General features: G+C 36.3%; 3 protein-coding genes across 3 annotated transcripts in view; 1 reads left to right on the forward strand and 2 right to left on the reverse strand.

The window, feature by feature from the left end:
• The window catches only part of GFM1 (G elongation factor mitochondrial 1), a 41815-nt gene that overhangs the window by 20251 nt on the left and 5049 nt on the right, over positions 1–16515 (forward strand). Inside the window, exons 12-15 of the mRNA XM_010986317.3 lie at positions 1498–1635; positions 2508–2590; positions 12562–12724; positions 14307–14451. Coding sequence (XP_010984619.2) covers positions 1498–1635; positions 2508–2590; positions 12562–12724; positions 14307–14451 — 529 coding nt within the window. The remainder of the gene's footprint in view (positions 1–1497; positions 1636–2507; positions 2591–12561; positions 12725–14306; positions 14452–16515) is intronic.
• On the reverse strand, positions 2622–8661 carry LXN (latexin). The gene is made up of 6 exons (XM_010986307.3): positions 8327–8661; positions 6932–6994; positions 5683–5860; positions 5230–5366; positions 3219–3281; positions 2622–2957 (listed from the first exon to the last, which is right to left on the reverse strand). Exons 1-6 carry the CDS (start codon positions 8453–8455, stop codon positions 2859–2861), a joined length of 669 nt encoding a protein of 222 aa, XP_010984609.1. The 5' UTR covers positions 8456–8661; the 3' UTR covers positions 2622–2858.
• RARRES1 (retinoic acid receptor responder 1) overlaps positions 14445–16515 on the reverse strand; it is a 44321-nt gene continuing 42250 nt past the window's right edge. Inside the window, exon 6 of the mRNA XM_031449932.2 lies at positions 14445–14585. Within this exon, the coding sequence (XP_031305792.1) occupies positions 14580–14585 (6 nt within the window). The 3' untranslated portion in view covers positions 14445–14579. The remainder of the gene's footprint in view (positions 14586–16515) is intronic.

The raw sequence follows: 16515 nt of genomic DNA on the forward strand, positions 1-16515 counted from the left end.
AATGGGGGGGATATCAAATGCATCAATATTCAGAAGGCTTTTTTGGTGTCTTGAGGTGTCTGCTTGCTGGAGAATTAATACAAATCAAATAATGAAGTCTCTGTATAAGGCTGTGAATCCCAGTAGTGAGGCAGGGATGACCTAGTGAGTTGAGAGTCCCTGACTAGTACAGGGAAAAGGGAAAAGACTTTGGAGATAGACTAAGCCAGGAGTCAGTACCCGCTTTGCCATGCACTAGCTGTGTGGCTTTGAGCAAGTCACTTAACTTCTCTGTACCTAGTTTCCTCACCTGTAAATGTGGATGGTTCTGTCTTGCAGTCTTGTGGTTAGAATTTGAGGTAACATATACAAAACAAAAACATCTTCAGCCACACGTGATAGCTGTAATACTGGTGATTCAGGGCATGTTCATTTTCTATTGGTGCAGTAAGAAATTAGCCCAAACTTTGTGACTTAAAATGGCACAAATGTATTATTTTACAGTGGTGTAGGTCAGAAATCTGACACAGTTCTTAATGGGCTAACATCAAGATATTGGCAAGTTCCCTCCTAGATAGAGACTCTAGGGAAAAGTTTATTTCCTTACTTACTCAGGTTGTGGGTAGAATTCAGCCCCTGTGGTTGTAGGACTGGGGTCCCCATTTCATTGCTGGCTGTCATCTGAGGGCTATTCCCAGCTGCCAGAGACTGCTCACCTTCCTAGGCTTGTAGCCGCCTTCCTACTGTCTTCAGTGCCACCAACTGCGAAATGAGCCCCTTTCATGCTTCAAATATCTCCTGTCTCTTCTTTCCCTCTTCCCATCTCTGACCTACCCTTCTGCATTCCTCTTCCATTTTTAAAGGCCCATGTGGATTACGTTCAGCCCATCCGGATTATTCATAATCTCCCCATCTCATAGTCTGTAACCTTAATCACAGCCGCAGAGCCCCTTTACCGTGTAAGGTAACAGTCACAGGTTTGGGGGGATTAGGGGCTGTCCTTAGAAGGCCATTATTCTGCTTACCACGTAAGGAGAATAAAGGTGCATCAGACCACATCCAGGCAGGTTGTTTGAAAGGGAGAAGTTTCAGCGAGCATTTGCTTGGTGTTGGTCTTTACTGTCTTCTTGAATCTACCATGGAATCTTGGTAAACATGTTGATTCCTTTGATTGTGTGTAGGATTTCTAAAATATAACACAGTAACACAGATTCTCCTCTTCACTTCATGGGCAGTTTTCACAAATGTACAGTTTTTGTCAATATAATAGAAAAGGGCATAGAGTTAAGTCTTAGACTTTTATGTTGTGTCTTAGTGTGAAAAGAAGTCTGTCAGTTTACTATTCTTTGCTTTCTTGGCTGTGTTGTATCCAAGCTCACATTTAAAAGGGCCTAGGAATTAGGTGGTGGACCATTTTTATTTCTTAACTGCTTATGTATTTGATTTCATTCAGTTGTTTCAATAGTTTCATCGCTTGTCATGCTTAATAAAATGTGTAATGATTTTCTTTTTTTAAAGAATGATCTGGAAAAATTTTCAAAAGGTATTGGCAGATTTACAAGAGAAGATCCAACATTTAAAGTCCACTTTGACACTGAAAGCAAAGAGACAATTGTATCTGGAATGGGAGAATTACATCTGGAAATCTATGCTCAGGTAATAAGAAGGAAGTTAAATTCACTTTATTTATGTCTTGTGTTTTGTAAGAGTAAAGGTTAATAATTCTCAATTTATAAACTAATAGTGGTTCTTCAAGCTCACTCTTGTTTGTATTCAGATGTGGTATCCTCCACTTTGTGTTACAGATTAATCACTTTTGATTTATAAATCTTTTTATTTGTAAAACATTGCAGACTTCTAGAATCAAGGTTCAGGGGATTTGCAATAAGACCATCCATCATCTCCCAGATCATGGTTGGTTAGGTCAAGTATATCCTGGTCTCAGCCTTAGGGAGAAACCTGCAGGAGGAAACCGGCTGAGGAGGTCGGTGCACCAGGGGCCACACTTCAGGCTGTTTCTTGCCTATTTTCTTAAGTTAGTACTGGGAGATGGTTATAACGTAGATAAATGAATGGGTAGGTGGGGCTTGTACTTTCCTAGGAAAGTTCTTCTGTGTATATGAATGAAAACAAAATATATGTGACTTAACGATTATAAATTCTGGTTGTGATTATATCTCTGGAGTTGAGATAGTAGAAAATTCTGACAACATATTCATAAGCTATCCCAGTGAATATGTAATAAGATGGAACAAAGGTGAAGTTTTAATGGATAGATTAATTGGAGTAAGTGTAAATTAATCAGTCTAAATTAGAATTCATTTATATAAAATCTATAAAAGCAGTTTATATTGTTTAGTATCACATATTTATCCTCACAAGGCACATAAATGATTTAAGATTTATCATTTGCTTATCATATTTAAATGAATGTTTCTAAGGTAGTTAAGATTCTTAGATTTTTCTTCTAGTTTTTTGTTTGTTTCAATTTAAATATTCCAAAAAGTGATCTCCTGCTTTTTTTTAAGAGGTTGGAAAGAGAGTATGGCTGTCCATGTATCACAGGAAAGCCAAAAGTTGCTTTCAGAGAGACCATTACTGCCCCTGTCCCGTAAGTATGCAACACAAACATACTGGAAGGCTGGAATTAAGAGCTTTTTATTATGGGATATACATAGCACTGTTACTGTTGATAAGACACTTTTCATGGTGACACTCTTTATTATGAAAGCTATATAATTCTGGTACTATAATTAAGCCATTTATACAGAGTGACAATTTTGGGATTCATCTGGCCCCTTAAGGTAGATGTCAATGAAGACTGGCACACATGTCATTAATAAGCATGTTTACACTTCATCCGGTGGTAGGGTCTTCATTTACTCCAACCGTGCTTCTTTTGGCAGACGGCTGTTATGTTTTACTTTAGTACCATATTGTGGATGCCACAGAACTTGCATTTGCCAAGGAATTATCTCCTGCAAGTAAAGGAAATTGATGCTATAATGAAATTTAGAAAACATTTAAGAAAACAGATTTATATTTTGTTAGAGACAAAATAGTCCTCAAAGACAGCATAAAACAAGTTAAATTGCTATAACTGTAGTATACTTCAACTTGGTGCCTGTTTGAATTGACAGGAATTCTGATTTAGAGTCAAAATTAATAAGGCATACTGTGGCTACAAAACAAGTCTTAATTTTGAAAGTGGCATCAAATAAAGATAACTGATACTCTACCTGAGATGCAATGTCATGAAGTAGGATGGTGTAGTCTAGCTCAATGAAGTCATCATTTCTTTGCTATAATTAAAAAAAACCCTGGCATTTAGAACTTAATATCATTGGCAAAAATGATATCTGTATTTTAAAAACCAGCTTTTCTTAATAGGTGATGATAATACTTCCACTTAAGTAAAAGTAAAAATTGAATGTTGTAATTTATTTAGCCTGACAGAAAAACTATTCTCTTCTAAATAAGATTTCTTTCCAACTACATTTTAAAATCACGATTTTCTCGTTTGTTACTCTAAAAGTCATTTACCATTTCTGTTTTTAGTTTCTGAGTTGTGGTAGCTAGATAAGAGCATTACAGTCTATAATTTTGTCATTTAAGATTCCTTAATGTTTCCATTGTTCAGAAAAGCATAATTTAAGGGATAAACTAATAAAATGAGTGTTTACATTAAAGAAAACCAATTTTATAATAGAAATTCTCTTTTAAAAACTGGAAATAATAAATGTCATGCTTGATTTTGTGAAAAGCTTTGATCTATGCTGCTAACTGCTTTGGGCATATTAAAGTCTTTATACTTTATACACAGAAATATTGCTTCTACATAGTTTAAAACCATGATTATCAGAGATTTGCTGTTACTTACACAAGGCTCTTTAAGGCTTGTAATTGATGTATTGAAACAAGCTCTGAACTCCAAGAGGCAACACAAACTCCTGTGGCTCCTTCGGCTAACAGTAATTACAAACGTGGCCCCAGGAGCGGATGAAACTATACTAGTCCCTCCTTACAGTATCTGGAAGCAGTCCTTTCTTTGACTGTATCAACAAAGAATGTCCTTTCAGAATAAGGTCAAAATCAGTAAGGTTTCTTATATGTTGGCTCTTAATAGGTAAAGATACGTAATATATATACCCTGAAGCACTGTATATATTATTAAACCCTTCTATTGGAATTTTCATTAATACTTTAAAACTGCAGTTTGGTGCAGGTTTTTAGGCTTTTTCTTTCATGAAACTACTGACACTGTCTTGTGCATATTTTGCTATAAAAAGATTGTATATCTTCTGTAACCTGGAGCAGCTACTCAATTATCTGAGGCCTCGGTGTCCCTATAGGAGTGTTGTAACCAAGGTTGCTACCTATTACCATGCATTACAAAAAGGCTCTCTTAAAATGTTGTAATAGTGATGTAGGTATTTGACATCACGCTCTGAGTACCGTAATTGGGTACCTGCCCTCCAGTGCCCAAGGGGATCTAGTAAGTAGTTGAAAGAGCCTGTGGAGTAAAGGTGCTCCGGCTGTCTTGCAGTCTGTTATCAGCAAGCTGAAACAAATCAAGTGGAAAGTCCTTTTCTCCTACGGAGATGACTGCAACTCTTGTGGTTTCTTTGCACTTTTTTTCCTTTATTCCATTAAATACTACTAGTTGACATTTTTTTCTCTTAAACCTCTTAATAAGGTTAAACTCAATGAATTTATTTTTATCTCTTTAAGGTCTAGAAAGAAGCAGTTTGAAATAGTCATATCGGACTTAAAACACAAAGTTAACAAGAAGAGGTTGTCAATTATGACTAACGGGGTTTTAAAAGAAAATTACATAAGTAAGCTTCACAAAGATTGAGTTGCTAATATTTTTGTTCTGGCTGATCCGGGGGGCAAAAAATTCCAGCCATATCTCTAGCTCTGGCACTGCCATTTCAGTAGAGGAAAAAAGCAGAAGTAGTTTCAGTATCGCATGACTATAGTGATTTGAACACAAAATTTAGGTTGCCATAGGAAATAATCTGTATTAGCTATGCACAAAAACCATTGCCAAATTATTTATAACTCAGGACTTCAATCTCTTGAAACCAGCTTCACCTTCTCTGGCCTTGATAACTGTTCTCTCTTTCAAATACCAGGTTCACTATTTTAAATACAAAAATGACTGAAAGGGCACTATCCAGTCGTGAATTATAACACTTTCAGTAAATGTTAACCCTGTTAAGAGTGTAGTTTATAGAAATTACTTACCACTTGCTTGACAGTTTGAATTTTTGCCATTTTATACCATGTATTTTCAGTAGAATTCTGCCATATGATATAACTAGAGGCAACCCAGGCTAAATAGTGAACTGGCTTCATTTCCGGAGGTACATTTCCAAAACTGTCTGGTGAGGGAAACATATATATGGTAAATGGAATTATCTTATATATGCAGTATTAATTTAACCTTTTAAAAAATCTAAATTCTAAATCATATCTTAGTTTTCTTCAAATGTGTGCAGAAAATAATTTAATTAAGCCATGGATTGATCTAAAAGTCCCAAGGCCTTTTTTGTTGTTGTTGAATTAGATTAGTACTGAGTATTTTTGCAAAAGCCAGTATATTTCCAGCATAGTGTTAACAACGAACAATTCTGAACACAGGTAATTGATATTGACCTTAAAGTTGAAAAACTATTTTTCCATTCCATATTTACATACCTGGAATATTTTGTGCTACTAGTGGTTCCTTCATGGATTTGAGTCTTTGATAAAATGTGTTGTCTTCTTCATCTGGGTTCTTTCCAATTTCTCCTTCAAATGTGAAGTTGACTTCTGGTGCGGAGTCTTGTCCCATTGGAGGGTAAAGTACTTCAGCTGTGCAATTCACTGTAACTTGCTGTTTGAAATATTTTGCAGAAGATCTTTACATGTAGATGACCATCCATTACTAATTACTGTTCTTTGAGATATTACATTTAAAGCATTGTCCCCCTAATGGTGTTGTTTCAGACTTGACTTGGGAGTGCTTATTCCAGAAGTATCTAATTGACCCAGTAATTTTCTTATGTAACTTATTTTATAACTTGTAAGTTCTCGTAATCTTATAAACACACCTTAAAACTTTGAAAATATTTCAGTATTAATGGGATGTCTATTTGCAAGGCAGATTTTAGTCTGACTTATATACCAACTCCAGACTCTGGTTACTTTTTGTCTTTCCGTTACTCTTAGTCTCTTCTCCTAAAAATAACAGAAATTTTCTCAAACTCAGGTACTGCAGTCTGTATCTAGATGTAAAATGAAAAGATTGTAGCACTGATTCTGTTTTATAAAACTGTCTAGCAGCTCAAATGCCTTTTAATGAGTCTCTTTGTGTTAGCCTGTATCTCTTCTTAATTATACTTAGAAAAAGGGCAAACTTTTAAAAATTTCAAGATGGTTATGGTACAAGTTGCAGTACTTTTCAAGTTGGTCTCATTAATAATTTGAGAGGTGTAAAATTTTTTTAACATTTCCCTGCCCTATTACTGAAAGATTCTTATCTGAACATGGTGGTATCAGTTGGCCATTCTGTTACTCATAAATATCTAAAAGCACTGTTTTCTTTAATTAAAAGAAATGAAAAACAAAATGAGACAGACATAAGACAGTGATGATGATTGGAGAGTTAGTTACTTTACTTGTTCATATTAGCATAAATTGAACTAGCATATGAGTATATAACACTTTTAAAGGAAATTTACTTGAAGTATATAATGTCTCTTCCACATAACTCAATATAAATATTAACTGTATCTCAGAACACACAAAAAGTTAAAACTGACCCTGTGTGATCATTTTTTTTTGAGGCAGGGATTTCATAACAATTTTTCTTTAAAACTGAATTAATCCTATGATTTGATCAGCAGAGGTGATCTGGAGTATTTAGAATCGAATTTTATTTCATAATAAAGGACATTTCACTTACTTTTTGGATAATTTCTTCCACAGAAAATTTCAGGCAATACTTATGTCCTTTTCCTGGAATATCCTAAAATTGAGAAAATGTGGTGTTATTAATAACTCAATTCTTTGCATTGTTAGAAGAATCTATCCTCATTTGTTTGGGGTTACTGACTGGTGAGGGTAAGTGATTAAAGCTTTAGACCTTGAAAAAAGGCATGTCACTATGTATATAACATCTAATTTAGGCCCTCTAGCAGGGTTGTTTCGGATGAGAATAAAAGGGTGGGATAAAAGCATATATGAATAAAATCAATTATAATTTACTTTTAATCATCAGCGGGCTCTAAACTCTGGATCTGTGATCCTAAATTCCACACCTAAATTTCAGATTCTGAAAATTTTAATTCTAAAGATGACAAATAAGATACACCATTGAAAATACTTTTCATAAAGCCCTGTGTATCCTCCAGATGGTGTTCAATGAAGATGAATTCCATTTGAGGCATATTACTACAAAATGATGTTAAGTACTGTTTTTACTTGCGTATTAGTGGACCTTCAAAATGCTATCTGAACAAATTTTTATAACAGTAAGACGAAGGTTTAGGTATTTCACTCTTGAATTAAGATACAATTGAGTGTTTATACCTAGTTATGTTATCTGGTGTGGTTTTGAAATTGTATCTACTCCCTTTCAGCTCTTCAAGACTGTTAGCAGTTAAACTTCTGTAGCATAAATAAGGGACGGTCTCAAATCTATTAGATTTTAGTAAAATGAAAGTGAGCTTAGTGATTGCCCAGGCCTTGAGCCTTTAATTTAACTCTTTAGCCAGAGGGAGCCCATCGTTCACAGCAGTCAGTGGCAGTAGTGTTTGGTGGTAAAGCGAGCCTCAGCTCACAATACTTTTTTCTGATTTTGCTTTGTCAGTTTCTGTTGCTTTTTTGTTTCCCTCTTCATTTTGGTCAAAGAGTCTAATAAAAGAGTGGTCTTAAAATTTAAGTAGTGAAGAATCATTTGCACAACCGGAGCTTTTGTTGGTCCAGACTGGAATAGTAGATAAGAAACACAGTAGCAGTTTTAAGATCGTTTTGAAAATGGTTCCTACAGGTTTCACTTGTGGAAAGGGAAAAATGCCTCCCCTCATTGAGAACATTTCCTTATATTAGTTCCCATAAAAACTATACCAACGTCTCTGCCTTCCCGCGTGAAAACAACAAATAGCCCTGGGGCTGTCCCGAGACTGGAGTGTAGACCACCCCAAGAAATGCTAACTCGTCTCGACCGAAGGTCAGCAGTGTGACCCAGAAGAGGCATCGGAGTCGGGGGTAGGGGGCGGGGTTGGGAGCGGACCACGCTGAGAACCTAGGGAGTGGAGGGAATGTAGCAGGTGCCCCCACCGCCCTCTGCCCAACTCACCTCCAGGCTGGCTTGTTTGACTGTCTGCACCAGAAACACCTTGTGGGGGGTCCCCTGCTGGTAGTTGATGCAGCTCTCCGCCACCGAGGCCGCCCTGGAGGCTGGGTAGTGGGTCGGAGGGATTTCCATTCTTGGTGAGTGGCGGCTGGGCTCTCGTGGGGCTGCTCAAGCTGGGAAGTGCGTCCCGGTCCAGCCCGCGTGGCCCTCCTGCTTTGGGCTGGGCGTGGCAGGGGCGGGATCGCCAGCTCCTTCCCTCCCTCTCTTCCTCGTTCCTTCCGATTCTGACAGCTGCCGTCTCGGCGCTGGTTCCTGAGAGGGCTGCTCTTGTGGCCCCGCCCTGCTACCGCCTACAGTTACTCTCCGGTTCCTGCGAGCAGAGAGCCGCCTCTTCCTTTAAGGGGGTGGAGAGTCTGGGCTAGGTGGTCAGGGACTACATCCTTCCTTCTGTTAACTTTTTCAGAAGTGCAGGGAGGGGCTTTCTGGACTTTGCCTTAATGGAGCATCTCCCCTGGGGCTTCTAGTTTCCTCTCAGTGGAAAGAGTGGTTGCTTCACTTGCAGACTGGAACACAACTTCCTTAATACACCACCCCCAGTGTCAGGCACAGGGCAAAGTGCGAAGGAGCTCCAGGTAGTGAGTCATGCGATTCCTTCTTTTCCCTTCCCAATGTGAGAGTCCAGGAACAGACTTACTCAACCCCACCAAATCAGAATATGAGACTGCAAACCATAGCATTAATTTGGAGAATTATGTAACTTAGGTCAGGAGAAATTTTAAAAGGTACTTGCACCCTTCTCTCCCTTTACTGATCTTAGAAGGATGAGGTTTTGATATAACACCATGCTTCCACTTTGAAAATTTTACTTTGAGGCTTAAAACATTTAAAAACTGAACTTAAAGCACTACATTGAAGTAGCTTCTAACAAAAGTAGTTTTTAACGCTCCTTCAGCAAGCACAAACTTTTAGTACACAACACGTTTTTACTCTACAGATCTCTTAATTACCTGTATCTGTCACCTTTAAAGGAACTATAATCTAGGCTGTTTTTTGGATTTGCTGTAGATCAGGCAGCTAAGATTTCTTTTCATCAGATATATAGCTAACCTGACACTTTAGCTTGTTGGCTTGGAAATAAAGATTCTTTGCTATTTTTCTCAAGATGGATTTTTGTTGTTTCTTTGGGTAGATATATACGTTGTAGGGTTTTTTTTTAAGTTAACAAAAATGTATTTGTAATGTGTTTTCTCAAATATCTTTTAAAACTTATTCATAAATAAAGTCCTTGGAATAAGCAGATTTTTAACACGTTGATTGCCACATTACCCAAATCTGGGTGACAGTTGTGTTTCCTCAGGGGCACCTGATCCACAGTGGGTGATCAAAGTGTTAAAGAATAGTAAGCAGTAAGGCATTTCCCATCCTTTCTAGTTAATATTAGCCATTAGTTGTCAAGTTACTAGACGATGAAAGAGTTAATTTCTCCTCTTAAGACTTTTACAAAAAAAATGGAGGTTTTTCTCTTTTGCTTGGGCAGGGCTAGTCATTCATCTTTCAGCCAACCTCTTAGGTTGTCACCGAGTGTATGTGTGTGAATTATGTGAATTATGTTGCTCCAGGAAAGAGTGGCTGAGAACATTCTGATTATGCAGAAAGAAATTTTTGCTGAGAATGAAATTTTTTAAGTTTCACAAATAGCTACTTAACATCTCTTGTGTAATTACTAGTTAGAATTGTGAGAAGTACATGTGAGCTTCCTAGATAAAGTCACCTTTTTGAAGCTTTATGAATACAACTACTGTCTCTGTAGATCAAGGCTAGTAACATAGGTTGTGATGTCAGGCATTTATTTACTTAAAGTACATATATTAATTTAGGTTCTTTTTAAAATATAACTAGTTATATTAAAAATTTTCAACTGCCTATTTAGATTTTAAATAAATAAACTGCATTAAGAGAATTTCATTCCTATTCTTGAGTCCTTGAAATCTTAGTTGCTTACTAAAGCTTCATGAATGATTAGTTAACGGATCATTATCCTCAAGCTTGAATAATGTATGGGTTACTTTGAAAGTAACAGAATTATTACGGATCTCTGGGATCAGGCAAATTAAATTATTTTAAATAACTGTATGAACATAAAACTAAAAACGCTTATGACTTGCAAATTTTGTAAGACTATAAAGTCACGTTAAAGCTACAAGATAGAGATATACAATAAAACCAACCAACACAATTCTAGTTAACATTAATTTTAATGTGAGAGAGAATGTTTTGCCAAAACTAATTTGTCTTTCACAAAATGCCAGTGGTCTGACCATAGGAGCATGGGTTCTTTTGTCTTCAGTGTACCTGTTAGCTGCCTACCAAGTGGTGTCTGAGTTCTTCCAATTCTCTGCTTAAGCGGCAGTAAAATCTTTCTTGTGCAGCGTCTTCTAATGGCTTTTGAAGTGAATGCAGGTTAAATCAGTTTATATTCTTTTCTTATTGGCCTTCTTAGAAACATGTTTGATTAAGAGTATTGGTCTTGGTGCAAATCCTGGCTCTGTCGCTTAACAGCCATATCACATTTGGCAAGTTTCTTAGCTTCTCTGACCCTCAGGTTTCTCACCTATAAAATCATGAATAAAAACAGTACCTACTTTATAGGTCTGTGGTGAAGAACAAGTAAGACAGTCCATAAAAAGTGCTTAGCACAAGCCTGGCACATAAGTATTCTGTTATTTGGCATCCACTTGATTATCAGCTCAGCCACGATCCTGGAAAACTGCATGGATTACTTGTAAACTGGTCCTCCAGGGCAGTGCTGTCCAGTAGAACTTTGTGCAGTGATGGCAGTGTTCTGTCTGTGCTGCCCTGGACACTAGCTACACTGCACACTTGCCTATTGACCATTTGCAGTGTGACTAGTGCAACTGAAGAACTAAATTTTAAATTTTATTTAACTTTAATATAAAGTTCAGTGTAAATATTTATGATTGGTGATTACCATACAGATAGCACAGTTCCAGAGTATGTTGTATAGATATTTTATTACTATCAACAAAATCGAAAACAATTTAAAATGTCTTAGAGAAGTTGTGCATACTTGAGAATATGTCAGTGGACCATAGTTTTGGAATCCCTTTAGTAATTCTGTGGTGATTTGGCAGTTGTTTCTCTTCTGCTTTCCTTCTCTCAGTTCTGATAGCTGTTTGTTTCCCTCCCAGGAAAATTAATCTTTCAGCGTTTTGTTTTTCCCAGCCCATCCTCAAGCTCTTGGCCGCTGGAAGACTATTTTAAAGGCAGTTCCTCAGGCACATTCACACTTAGGCTGTGAAATCTGCTTGTTCCAAGCTGACATCTCCTGCTGAAATTGCTATTTACTTCTTTCAACCCACTCACAGATCTGTTTGCAGGAATACACGCTCGTTAGTGTCCATTTAACTCCAGTTATCTACAGTCAGCTTTGAAAGCAGCTGGCTGCTTTCACCTTACAGTCTTGAGGAAGGTTCTGTTTAAAGGAAGAAATGCCTTGCAACGGTAGATACTCTTGAAATGTTTTCTTCAAAGAAATAGTAGCCTGTGTTTACATATATTTAATATGTATGTAAGGTGTGTATCCTATTTATGTTGTCATTAGTAGTTTGAAGTAAACACTGACCTGTGTCTGTATATGTGTATATTTGAGTGGCTTATGTTAATCATAATCATTTTGCCGTTAATCATTTCCAGGTGTTAGTTACTCCGCCCGAAATTCCCTTCTCTTTTTTTGCCTCAGTCCATAGTGTCCAAGTTGTAAAATCAAATAGCAGCTACCTGTATGAATTAACTGCACAGCTCCTACTTTCAGGTAACTGTCCTCGATTATATAGGTTTAAGGAGAGAACCCTGTGTCCCAGGGAAGGGAAGCATTCCAAAAGAAATGGGCAAGCTCTTTGGAATGTAGATTACTACAATAGAAACCTTGGGCTGACTGATTTTAATTAGTTGACTTTTATTTTCTTCTTATGAAATTCAGAATTAGTAGAATTAGAACCATGGATTACTTTAGTGGTGTACCACCCTTCCCTCCAAGTAAGAATAGAAAGGAGAGGATTCCTTTTTAAATGAATTCTACAATAAAATGTTATAGCAAGTTATATTTGAAGGGAAAAATGATGAAATGTGTTTTCTCATTTAAATTAGTAGGAGCTGTTTTATTTTGGGAATTATATAATGCTGTGTTGATTTTTTTTTTCCTCCTTAATCACTTTTAGGTTTGAGTTTACACATAAAAAACAATCAGGTGGTGCAGGCCAGTTTGGAAAAGTGATAGGTGTATTGGAGCCTCTGGACCCAGAGAACTACACTAAGTTGGAGTTTTCAGATGAAACATTTGGGGCAAATGTTCCAAAGCAATTTGTGCCTGCTGTAGAAAAGGTAAAAAATAAATAAGTAAATAAACTTTATTGTATTTTTGAAAAATCAAAAACAGTCTTCTAGGTATCAAATCATTTTTTTCTGTGTTTCATTTTCGTTACAGTCTTACTTTTTCTGATTAAGCTTTCCATCTCATTTAGAATCTTTAATTCATTAAGTTGAAGAGCTATAAATGTATGCTATGACAATGAGGGGAAATAATTCTGTGTCTGAATCATAGTTATTACATTTCTCTTGATAAATTGAAACTACTTAATTGATCGTAATCAGCAACTGAAATTTGTAGTAGTTGTCAGGGATTGATGCAAGTTTTAGGTGTTCTGTTGCAGTAGAATGACCATTCATTAAGACTCCCAGTCCCTGGGTGCTGCCATCATCTTTGCTACTGATTCAAATGCTTTTTGGTAAACCCTGGTGTTCAGAACCACTTTCTTCATTTTAAACTGAGCATATAATACTTCAATTTGAACCCCTCACAAATTGAGGATCAGATAAGACTGTGACATTTCTTTGGAAAATGTGAAGAGCTTTACACATATGATGGGCTATTAGTGTTTTGTTTGCTTTCTGGGTCACTGGCTTTAAGACTGTTGTAAAAATCTTTAGCAACTGTCTATTCTTATAGATTGAGGTTTTTAGGTTTTTTAGGAATCTTCAATAATAGATCATAATTTTGGTTTCAGTATTTTGGTAGCTTTTTTTGTGATTAGTATATTTCATTCATTACCCTTTATTTCAAGACAGTATTTTGTCATTCACACTTTGAAATTATCTTCTAAAAGATTAATGTAGGTGAAGGAAAGCTTAGATATTTCTCAACACTGAGAGTTTACAGTTTTAAAATGTCAGAAATATATTGTGCTACATGTGCAGCTGTGTGATTGTCTTGCCATGAAAAACTAACTTGAATTGTAGGAGCACTACAAATATTTAAGTGACTGAATGGAAAAGAACTGCACACTTACCAAACTGTAGTCTTTAAATAGGTTTATTTTATTGATATCATCATACCTCAGTAAAGCTGCTTTTTGAAAAAGAACTTGTTTGGAAAAATGAAAGTACCTTTTACTTTTAGTTCTTACTGACATTGTGTAACACTAAAGATATTATGTAGTGATCTGCCAGTGAAGCAGAGCAGTGATAGGTATACAGAAGGAGCTCAAGACACAGCTGTTAATTAGATGCCAATTTTGATGGAGGTTTTCTTTTCGGGAGTTTCTCAGATTTACCTTTCCTGTTTCCTCGTTATAAAATTAAGATCATGCTGTCTCTATAATGCTTCGTGAGAGTGTATAATTACTGATGAGGTTATGAGAAAGTGATTGCTGGCACTCTCATCATCATTTTCTAACCAGCTCACACCTTTAAGTAATATGCTTTTCCAAGGGATTGCTCATCTAGAGGCCACAATAATAAAACTTAAATGGTAAGGCTGTCCAACTTTTTTTTAAAAATTTAAGGAATGAAATATAGCATAAATGAAAATGTTAAACTCCTGAATACTGAGACTTTGGGGGGTTCGTGGTAATGCACCTGCAAGTGCAACCCACCTGCTCCAGAGGTTATGTTCATTCACTAACAGGGGTTTCTGGATGCGTGCGAGAAGGGCCCTCTGTCTGGTCACAAGCTCTCTGGGCTCCGGTTTGTCCTGCAAGATGGAGCACATCACATGGTGGATTCCAATGAAATCTCTTTCATCCGTGCAGGAGAAGGTGCTCTCAAACAAGGTATGCTGCGTCTGGCATTTGCCGTGTCCCTATGTCTGTTTCCCTGGTGGACCATCAGCCCCAGAAGGCAGTACTGTGCTGTTTAGGTCTTCTCCCCTCAGTGGTAGGCAGCACATCAGGGAACATGATCAGTTCTGGGAAAATATTCATAGAATCAGAGTGAGAATACATTGCTATGTCTTCTTTCTCATAAAATTAAAATCCTACTTTGTTCTTTCTAAATTATCTGATATTTTTCATAGATAATCTGTAAGTTCCATTTTTAATGGAAAAGAAGACAGAAATGCTCAGAATTCTAAGAAATATTTTGAAGAAACATTATAGTCATGTTATTTTTAGTGACTTATTCAGATGTCAGAAAATCCATAAATTTGAAATAACTTTTTGATGTATGACATTATAGGCTTTTAGGCATTTTGAGGATTGCAGAGTATTTTGAAAGAATTCGGTAAACCTTATTCACAGTGTAGACTTCTTGCTTAACTGCTGAAATCATCAATCTTTCTCACATAGAATAATATGTGTGTTAAAACCGTGATGGAACAGAACCCTAAGCAATTGCAGATGTATCTGACTCATTGCTTTTAAGAGAAAAGCAAATAACAACAGGGCATCAGGGTTATTCAACAAAGGAGTTCCAAGTTCTATCTGGAAACCACAAAATTCATTCTTTTTGTCATGTCTTCCATACCTGTTATAAGGTAATTCATTCATAATGTCTGCAAGTGTGTTTACACAGGAGAATTATGATTCACAAAACATTTCAGGAATATTTTTGGGGAAGAGGGTCAGGATGGACAGCAGAAAATTAATCTTAACACACCATTTCCAAGCATTTGGTAAATCAGGACTTACTGATTCTGTACAAATTCTGGGCTTCATGTTGTTATGGGGCTGTTAGCCTTTGTGATCGGGTGTGCAGCAGTGGTTGGAGAAGGTTGCTCATTCCTTAACCAGACTGCTAATTTCTTATTTTACTTAAACTAATGGGAGCCACTAGTAATTTGTGATTTAGTTTCTCAGTGTGAAAGGGCGAGAGAATCCTCTATTTTCTTTACGCCAGCTAGCGATTAGAAATGTGATTGGAACCTGTGATCTGGAGACCTTGTCACAGTCTGACAATTGTGTTCACAGGAAAAGAGGGAAATAAAGTCATAAAATAAGACTTTGTTAGGCTTGATTCAGATGGTAACACCTGCCTCTTTAATAAATCTTAAACAAATTTGTTGTAATCACTTCATGGTTTTTTTCAGCTTTATTGAGGTACAGTTGACAAAGCTGTAAGATACTTAAAGTGTATAATACGATGATTTGATAAATGAATACATTGTGATACTTTTTAGAAGTATAGTTAAAACAAATCAGAAATCACCAATTGTTCTATGCTAGTTCTTGACTGGAGATTGGTAACTTTCCTGGAGATCTAGGTTACATAAGGCAAGGTAATTGGTAAAATCAGTTAACAAAGAACCTCATCCTTTTTAATTGTACCTATATGAAATATAAATAAATATAGATTATATGCTTATAATATACATATACATATTCATGAAGAAAGTCTGCATATCTATGAATATTAACTACACAGTTGAATATATACCATTTAGTTTTTAAATACTTCAGTGTGCAAATATTGTTATGTGTGATTGCCTGGTGGGGGTGCGAAGGAAAAGCATTAGATGATAACTGAATTGAGAAGCATTTTTTTTTTTTGCTAGATAAACATGTGCAAAATAAGCAGGGTGCTAGCATGAAAAATACATTACTTTTCTGTTTCATCATCTAATTCTTACTTCTCCATGATTGAAAGACAAAAATGTAACAGGGTATGAGGAAATTTTTCCACGCTCAAAATCAGCTTTTCATGCATAGACTTCCATTGTATATTATGAGAGTTTTAGGGAGAAAATCTTGATAAATACACTTAGAATCAGATTAGCTTATACTTTTGAGCTATTCCCTGTTATCAAAATTGGAAGAAAAATAGTTCAAATTCTCATGTATTTTTCATTAAAAAAAAAAAAACTGGAACTATTTTCAGTCACAATTTAAACTTTGTCCTTG

The sequence above is a fragment of the Camelus dromedarius genome, chromosome 2 (genome assembly GCF_036321535.1).
Source record: "Camelus dromedarius isolate mCamDro1 chromosome 2, mCamDro1.pat, whole genome shotgun sequence".
Classification (NCBI taxonomy): domain Eukaryota; kingdom Metazoa; phylum Chordata; class Mammalia; order Artiodactyla; family Camelidae; genus Camelus; species Camelus dromedarius.

Excerpts from the sequence above, each read along its gene's own strand:
- LXN (XM_010986307.3), bottom strand. The coding sequence starts at position 8,455 with ATGGAAATCCCTCCGACCCACTACCCAGCCTCCAGGGCGGCCTCGGTG. Across the intron at positions 5,861-6,931 it reads TGGAAGAAATTATCCAAAAA|CAAGTTACAGTGAATTGCAC; the intron begins GTAAGTGAAATG and ends TATTTCAAACAG. Across the intron at positions 2,958-3,218 it reads TTCATGACATTGCATCTCAG|GAGATAATTCCTTGGCAAAT; the intron begins GTAGAGTATCAG and ends CTTTACTTGCAG.